Source organism: Eriocheir sinensis, chromosome 32, assembly GCF_024679095.1.
Source record: "Eriocheir sinensis breed Jianghai 21 chromosome 32, ASM2467909v1, whole genome shotgun sequence".
In the NCBI taxonomy this organism is placed as follows: Eukaryota; Metazoa; Arthropoda; class Malacostraca; order Decapoda; family Varunidae; genus Eriocheir; species Eriocheir sinensis.
In genome coordinates, this window is record NC_066540.1 from 17,838,017 (window position 1) to 17,847,146 (window position 9,130).

The 9,130-nt window shown below is 45.9% G+C and overlaps 1 protein-coding gene across 4 annotated transcripts in view; it reads left to right on the forward strand.

The window, feature by feature from the left end:
* The window catches only part of LOC127006385 (uncharacterized), a 44,437-nt gene extending 35,847 nt beyond the window's left edge, over positions 1-8,590 (forward strand). For 3 of the 4 annotated variants that reach the window (XM_050876331.1, XM_050876332.1, XM_050876329.1), the window contains 3 exons: positions 955-1,053; positions 2,382-2,482; positions 7,164-8,590. In XM_050876331.1, coding sequence (XP_050732288.1) covers positions 955-1,053; positions 2,382-2,482; positions 7,164-7,476 — 513 coding nt within the window. In that variant the 3' untranslated portion in view covers positions 7,477-8,590. The remainder of the gene's footprint in view (positions 1-954; positions 1,054-2,381; positions 2,483-7,163) is intronic. The other variant, XM_050876330.1, reaches the window with a different exon arrangement.
* The last annotated feature ends 540 nt before the right edge of the window (positions 8,591-9,130 follow it).

The window sequence follows — 9,130 nt, forward strand, 5'->3', positions numbered from 1 at the left end:
GGTCACTTCCAAAACCTACTCTTTAGAACTATCTCATTTTCTTTAATAGAGCGAGTGTCTGTGTGTGTGTGTGTGTGTGTGTGTGTGTGTGTGTGTGTGTGTGTGTTTTCATGTATATCATTATGGAATTATCTTTATATCCTCCTCCTCCTCCTCCTCTTCCTCCTCCTCCCCCTCTCCTCCTCCTCCTCCTCCTCCTCCTCTTCTTTTCTCTCTCTCTCTCTCTCTCTCTGATTTTTTTCTCTCTTTTAAACTTTCTTCTCCTCCTCTTCCTCTTCCTCCTCTTCTTCCTCCTTCCTCTCCCTTCCCTTCCCTTCCCTTCCCTTCCCTCCCCTTCCTGCCCCCTCCTATCCCCTCCTTCCTCTCCCTTCATCCCCTTCCCCTCCCTATCCCACCCCCTTCTCTCCACCCCCTCTCTCCCTCCCCCTTTCCTTTCTCCCCCAGCTCTTCCTTCCCTTTCCTTCCCCTCTCTTTCCTCCCCCATACTTTCCCCTACCCTCCCTCTTCCTACCCCAACCTTCCCTTCCTCCCTCTCTTTCCTCCATACTCCTCCCCTCCTTCCCTACCCTCCTTCCCCTACCCCCCATTCCTCCCCACTCCCTTCCTTCCCTCTCCCCATCCTTCTTCTTGCTCTAAATACTTCCCCAACCCACATTTCTCCCCCCCTCATCTCCCCATTCCTCCCCTCTGTCCCCCTCCTGCCCTTCCCTCTCCCCCCCCAGCGGTCTGTTCCTCCTCCTCCGCCTCCACCTCTAGTCCCACCCCCCTTCGCCCCTCATCTCACCCCTTCTCTGTACCCCGTTCCCCTCACCTCACCCCCCTTTCTCCCCCCTCCCCCCTCTCAGTTCCATCCCTTACCCCCCACACCCTCCATCCTTCCCTCTCACATCCCCGTACTCTACTCACCCCACCCCTTCACTTCCATCCCCTTCTCACTTCTCTCCCCTCCCCCAGCGGTCCGTGCGGTACGTGGGCAACAGCAGGGCCAAGACCATGCCGGCCTTGCACCTGTACGCCCTCACGTGGTACAGGGGCACGGAGCACGTCATAGAGGTGAGGGGGGGGGAGGGGGAGGATGGGGGGGTGATGAGGAGGGGAATGGGGGAAGGAATAGGAAGGGGTAAGGAAAGGGGGAAAGAGGGGGGGAGTGGGGAAGGGTAAGGGAGGGGATGGGGGGTGAAAGGTGAACGGGAGGGGAGGAGGGGGGTCAAGGGAGATGAGGGGGAGGGGGGAGGGGGTGAAAGGGGAGGGAGAGGAGTAGGAGGAAGGAGAGGAGGGGTGAAGGAGAAAAAGGGAAGGAAGAGGGAAGGGTGAGGAGGAGGAGGAGGAGGGGGAGGAGGAGGAGGAGGAGGAGGAGGAGGAGGAGGAGGAGGAAGAACAAGGAAGAATATAGAAACTGACGGAGGAAGTGATGATTGAGGAGGAGGAGAAGGAGGAGGAGGAGGAGGAGGAGGAGGAGGAGGAGGATTAAGAGGAAGGTAGGATATATAATGTTGGGGTAGGAGGTGATGGTGATGGAGGAGGAGGAGGAGGAAGAAGAGGAGGAGGAAGAGGAGGAGGAGGAGGAGGAGAGGTCAAGGAAGGATATATAAAAATGTTTGGGTAGGAGGTTACGTTAGGTGATGAAGAGGAGGAGGAGGAGGAGGAGGAGGAAGGAAACAGAGGAGGAATAGCTGTGAGTGGAAGAGGGAGGAAGATAGGAAGAGGAGGAGGAGGAGGAGGAGGAAGGAAACAGAGGAGGAATAGCTGTGAGTGGAAGAGGAAGGAAGATAGGAAGAGGAGGAGGAGGAGGAGGCGGAAGGAAACAGGAGGAATAGCTGTGAGTGGAAGAGGAAGGAAGATAGGAAGAGGAGGAGGAGGAGGAGGAGGATGTAAAATTCCTCCCCCATTTCCCCATTTCCCCATTCCCCACTCATCCCCTCATTCAGCATCCCCATTTCTCCTCCCATTTCCCCATTCCTCCCATTTCCCCATTTCTCCTCCCATTTCCCCATTTCTCCTCCCATTACCCTATTTCCCAATGCATTACGAGACCCATTTCCCCATTTTCTCATCTCCCACTCATCCCCTCACTCAGCATCCCCATTTCTCCTCCCATTTCCCAATTTCCCCATCCATTACGACACCCATTTCCCCATTTTCTCATTCCCCACTCATCATCCCCATTTCTCCTCCCATTTCCCCATGCAATACGACACCCATTTCCCCAACGCCACACCCAATACCACACCAATTTCCCCATCACCCCCCCATCACCACCCCATTTCCTCAACACCTCACCCCCACCCCCATTTCATTATTTCCCCATTAGCATATCCATTCCCACCCCATTTCCCCACACCCCCCATTTTCATCCCCCATCACCTCCCCCCTTCCCCCAGGTTGGCCCAGACGAGGATGACGTGCGGGTTCCCAACTTCCATAACTTCGGGACAGATGCGAAGTCACTGATTGGCGTGGGCAGCGACTGGACGCTATTCAAGTAAGGCACGGAGGAGGAGGAGGAGGAGGAGAAGGAGGAGGAGGAGGAGGAGGAGGAGGAGGAGGAGGAGGAGGAGGAAAGTCTTGGGTGTCTGATAAGAGAAGAATGGAAGAGGAAGAAGAGGAGGGGGAGGAGGAGAAAGTTTTTGTGTGTCTAATAAGAGAAAGAAGGAGGAGGAAGAGGAGGAGGAGGAGGAGGAAGAAGGAAGGAAAGTAGATAAAGGAGGAAGAGGAGGAGGAGGAAGAAGAAGACTGAATACTATAAGAGAAAGAGGAAGGAGGAGGAGGAGGAGGAAGAGAAGGAAGAAGTTTAAATTGTTTATGATAAGAGTTTATAAGAGGAGGAGGAGGAGGAGGAGGAAGAAGAGGAAAAAGGGTTTAAAATGTATGTTTAGGAGGAGGAAGAAGAAGAGGAGGAGGAGGAGGAGCAGGAGGAGGAGGCAAGAGTTTGTATGGGAGGATGTATGAATGAAGAGAGAGAGAGAGAGAGAGAGACAGCTGCCCATCTCTCTCTCTCTCTCTCTCTCAAGGTCAGTTCATTCCATGTCTACACAAGTGCGTGCATGCACACACACACACACACACACACACACACACACACACACACACACACACACACACACACACACACACACCATATAGTACAGGTAAGAAAGAAGAAGAAGAAGAAGAAGAAGAGGAAGAAGAAGAAGAGGAGGAGGAGGAGAAGATATAACTGATGGTGAAAAATTCGTGTTCCTCCTCCTCCTCTTCTTCTTCTTCTTCTTCTTCTTCTTCTTCTTCTTCTTTTTCTTCTTCTTCTTCTTCTTCTTCTTCTTCTTCTTCTTCTTCTTCTTCTTCTTCTTCGTGAGAGAGAGAGAGAGAGAGAGAGAGAGAGAGAGAGAGAGAGAGAGAGAGAGAGAGAGAGAGAGAGAGAGAGAGAGAGAACGAGGATAATTTAAATTAATTTTCAACCCCCAGCAAGGAGAGAGAGAGAGAGAGAGAGAGAGAGAGAGAGAGAGAGAGAGAGAGAGAGAGAGAGAGAGAGAGAGAGAGATTATAAAAGAGATACAAAGTGAGAGAATGTGAGAGAGAGAAAATGCGAAAGATAGGAGGAGGAGGAGGAGGATTGGTAAACAGGAGGAGGAGGAGGAGGAGGAGGAGAGTTAGGACAAGGAGAAGGGTAAGGACAAGAGGAGGAGGAGGAGAAGAAGGAGGAGGAGGAGGAGGAGGAGGAGGAGGAGGAGAAGAGGAGGAGGGGGGTCATTTCTCCCCCTCCCCCCCCCTTCCTAGACACACACAAGGTCACCTCCTGTTGATAGTGGTACACACACACACACACACACACACACACACACACACACACACACACATATATATCTCTCTCTCTCTCTCTCTCTCTCTCTCTCTCTCTCTCTCTCTCTCTCTCTCTCTCTCTCTCTCTCTCTCTCTCTCTCTCTCTCTCTCAATCAATATTAGAGAAATTTTATAGCAAGTTATACATAAAAACTCTCTCTCTCTCTCTCTCTCTCTCTCTCTCTCTCTCTCTCTCTCTCTCTCAAATGCCATTCAGACAACTGGTAAATAAAGCAAAAAAAAAAGTGAGTTAGCTCTAAAATAAGAAGAAAAATAATTAGAATCAATAGTCTTGTTTATTTCCATTGTCTGACCTTGATTCGCTCGCTTGCTTTAATGGATTTGCTCTATTTTCTCTCTCTCTTTAATTTTCTTTCTTTTTCTCTTTCTTTATTTTCTCTATCTTTAATTTTCTTCTTTTTTTCTCTTTAATTTATCTCTTTGATTTGTTGCTATCTTTAATTTCTCTCTCTTTAATTTATCTCTTTAATTCTCTCTCTTTATGTTTTCTCTTTAATTCTTCTCTCTCTTTATTTTCCCTGTATTTTCTCTCTCTCTCTCTCTCTCTCTCTCTCTCTCTCTCTCTCTCTCTCTCTCTCTCTCTTTATTTTGTCTTATATTTCTCTCTCGAATTTCTTGCTTTTTTTTTTTTTTTCTTAATTTTCTCTTTAATTCTCTCTCTCTCTCTCTCTCTCTCTCTGTCTTTAATTTCTCTTTTTTTTTTGCTTTAATTCCATGTTTTTTTATTTTATTTCCTGCTGTATTTTGTATCTCTGTAATCTCTCTCTTTAATCCCTCTCTTTAATTTCTCGCTTTAATCTCTCTCACAACCTTTTGTTTTCTTTGGTTATGAAAGGAAGAGAAGAAATTTGGAAAGAGATTAATGTTAGGAAGGAATTTTTATATGGACGAAGTTGCTGTAGGATTTAATGAAGTTAGGAACGTATTAATCTAGGAATGAAATTGGGAATGGGGGATGTTAGGATAATGGGAATGGATGATGTTTGGAATATGTATTAGGAATGGTATTAGGAATGGTGTCAAGAATGGCTTAAGTTAGGAATTATATTAGGAATGGTGTTAGGAATGAGAGAGAGAGAGAGAGAGAGAGAGAGAGAGAGAGAGAGAGAGAGAGAGAGAGAGAGAGAGAGAGAGAGAGAGAGAGAGAGAATGTGCGTGTGTGTGTGTATGTGTGTGTGTTTCATATAAGTAAATACGACTTCCAATCACGTGTAAGCTTGTGTGTGTGTGTCTGTGCGTGTGTGTGTGTGTGTGTGTGTGTGTGTGTGTGTGTGTGTGTGTCTGTGTACGTAAATAAGTGTACATGTCTGTGTCTGTGTCTGTGTGCGTATGTGTGTGTGTACGTGGCCTTGGTTGGTATCTAAGGCAGTCGTACAGTACTGTGTGCGTGTGTGTGCGTCTGTGTGCGTGTGTGTGCGTCTGTGTGTGTGTGTGTGTGTGTGTGTGTGTGTGTGTGTGTGTGTGTGTGTGTGTGTCATATGACCTTTCTCTGTGTACGTCCATGACTTTTAATGTATACATGTGTGTGTGTGTGTGTGTGTGTGTGTGTGTCGCCCCCCTCCCCTCCCCCCCTTAGTGACCCCCCTAACATGTATTCCTAACCCATTCCTAATCTAATCTAATCCCTTTTTCCACTGTTACGAAATTTTGCGTTTCTAACTCCATTACATAGATTCCTTCCTTCCCTCGCTGTCCTAAACAAACCTAATCGTTACTACTGTTGCTAATATCATGACCCATTCAGACCCATTCAAACCCTTCCTAAACCCGGCGCCCTTTGACTCTGTAGTTGTGGGTCTGAATGGGTTATGAATAAGTTTGATGATGTACTAGCCTGTTCACTTAAGTCTGCCCCAAGCTGACAACATAAACTTAAGCGCGTTCGTAAGCACAGTGCAGATTAACAGAAGGTGCTGCGTGAGATGAACACAAACAGAGGTTAAAGAAAACTCGGAAGCCACAACAGTAGCCAGTCAGCACTCAGCCTGCAAACACGCATAGGTCTATCTTGTCAGCTTGGGTCGTGTGTGTGTGTTTGTGTCGCCCCCCTACCCCCCTTTATGGCCCCCCTAACAAGCATTCCTAACCCATTCTTAACATAATCTAATCCTTCTTTCCACTGTTACGAAATTTGAACAGAGTACAACATCATCAAACTTATTCATAACCCATTCAGACTCATTCAAACCCTTCCTAACCCGGCGCCATTATGACCCTGCAGTTGTGGCCCCAAGAACAGAACGCCCTAACAAACATCATCATCCTTCCTAAACCCATTCCTGTCCCTATGACGCCCATGGCCTAACCTCATTTAACACGATCTAACTCATCCATAACCTCATCTCATTCACGACCCATTCAGACCCATTCCTAAACCCATTCCCACCCCTATAATGCCCATGGCCTAACCTCTTATAATCCCATATAACTCATTCATAACATCATCTAACTTACTGATGACCCATTCACACCCATTCCTAAACCCATTCCTACCCATATAACGCCCATTGCCTAACCTCCTATAACCCCATATAACTCATTCACAACCCTTCTTTTAACCCTTCTCTAACCCCTCCTCCTCCTCCCCTCTCCCTCCAGCGGGCCTAACTTCACGAGCCTACAGCTCACTCACCTAACATGCATTCCTAACCCATTCCTAACATAATCTAATCCCTCTTTCTACTATTACTAAATTTTGCGGTTTGAACTCCATTGTATAGATTCCAAACCTCTCCTTCTCCAGCGCTCCTTAACCCCATCTAGCTTCCTTAAACCCAACGTTACCCATTCCTAACCCTTTCCTTACTTTATTTAATACGAGCATAACACGTTCATAACCTTTCCTAACCCTTCCTAACCCTTTTAACCCATTTCTTGTCGCATTTAACCCCATCTGAGTCACCCAAACCCCTTTCAACCCCACTTTATCCATTCCAACCCTTTCTAAACCTATTCAAACCCCTTCCTAACCCTTCCTAACCCATTCGTTGTCGTACGCAACGCCATCTGACTTACCCAAACCCCTTTCAACTCCACTTAACCCATTCCAACCCTTTCCAAACCCATTCAAATCCTTTCCAAACCCATTCAAACCCTTTCCTAACCTTTCCTAACCCTTCCTAACCCATTCATTGTAGCACATAACCCCATCTGGCTCCCCCAAACCCCATTCAACCCCACCAAACCATTCAAACCCTTTCCAAACCCCTTCCTAACCCATTCATTGTAGCACATAACCACACCTGACTCCCCCAAACCCATTTCAACCCCACCTTGCCCTTTCCAAACCCCTTCCTAACCCTCCTTTCCCTCCCCTCTCCCTCCAGCGGGCCTAACTTCAATGGGCCTAACTGCACCTGCCTTCAACTCACCCACTTTTCCATGTCTTCCTACGACGGCGACAACGCGATGCTGGCGGCCACCTTCCACCCCTACCTCACCCCCGACGACGCCCCCGTGGCCTACACCTCCCCCGTGGGTCAGATCTCCCCCGTGGGCAGCGCTATCTTGACGTGTAGAAATGTCCCCATGAGGAAGCTTTGTGCCAAGTTACCCTGGGAGAATGTGCATAGATCCCAGTGCCCGATTTTGTCCCGGGGGGTGAAGGTTTGTGAGTCAGAGGTGGTGGGGTGGTTTTAGGGGGGGGAGGAGGTGGAGGTGGAGGGGGGAGGAAGAAGAGAGAGAAACGGAAAAGAGAGGATGTAAGAAGGAGGAGGAGGAGGAAGAAAAGACGAAGAAGAAGAGGAGGAGGAAGAAGAAGACAAACGAGAAGAAATAGGAAGAAGAGGAGGAAGAAGGAGGAAGAGGAGGAAGAGGAAGAGAAGTAAGAGTTGTAGTAGTAGTAGTAACAGTAGTAGTAGTAATGGTAGTAGTAGTAGTAATAGTAGAAATAGTAATAGAAGTAGGCTAATCAATGTAGTAATAATAATAGTAATATATTGCATTGTATCGTATTATTAGTATCGTTATCATCATTATTCCTACCACTATCAAATCTGTTATTATCATTATTATTATTATTATTATTATTATTATTATTATTATTATTATTATTATCGATCTCCCTTGTTTTGTGACCCCGTACAAACAGCAGACAACAACAATGCCCTTATATGGAAATGTCACTCACCCGAATAAACAGAATTTCTCGTATTTTTCTTTTTAATTTTGTAGTAATGAAAAACAGGAGAATATAATGATGAAAGATAGAATATAAAACAATGTGGTTAGGGTGTGTGTGTGTAGGGTACTCTAGGTGCGCGTGGCTGCGGTGCACATCTCCGAACTGCTGGACTTTGAGAGTGTGGTGGGAGAGTAGGCTAATGATTCTCTCTCTTTTATTTCTATCTCTAATTTCTTGCTTTCTTATTTATTTGTTCGGTCTAAATTTCTCTCTCTTTAATTTCTCTCTCTTTAATTTCTCTCTTTAATTCCTCTTTTTTTATTTCTCTTTTATTTCTGTCTTTAATTTCTTGCTTTCTGATTTTATTTGCTCGGTCTAATTTTCTCTCTTTAATTTCTCTCTCTCTTTAATTTCTCTCTTTAATTTATCCTTTTTTGTATTTATTTTATTTCTATCTCTAATTTATTGCTTTCTTTTTTTACTTGCTCGGTTTAATTTTCTCTCTTTAATTTCTCTCTCTTTAATCGCAGAATTCGGAGTACGTTGGGAAAGGCCTTTGTATCGCCCTGAGACACGTAATGGTATTGTAATCTGAAGAAAATGATGATCAAAACAATTAAAACAAGTAAAACAAACCCGTTATTATTATTTTTTTTTACAGTAGAGGAAACAGTTCAGGGGCAAAAAAAGAAAAAAGGATACAATAATTTTAAAAAACGCTACTCACTGCTTCTACTGTTCCCCCTCTTTCTCTTTTCCTTCTTCCTTTCCTTTAAATTTGTGTTCTTTTCCTCCCTCCTTTCTTTACCCCTCATCCTTTTCTCCCTTTCTTCCTCTCCCCTCCGTTCTTTCCCATCATCACTCCTTTTTATTTTTCATTCCTTCTTACCTGCTTTTTCTTTCCTCTGATTTCGTTTTCTTCTCCTTCACTCCTTCATTTCCCTCCTTCCCTCTCCTTATGCAACTCTCTACTCCCACGAAAGAGTTAAGGGGAGTGGCCGAAAGAGAGGTCAATTTCGGGAGATCACTATTTCTAAAGCCCGGAAAAGAGGCATATGTGTCCCCAGGAGTGTTGTTTTAGAGTTCACGGTATAGAAGACTTGTCAGACTCCTTCTAGGCTCAAAAAAATTACCCGTGGGAAGGCCTATAACTCCTACAAAAGCCATGTT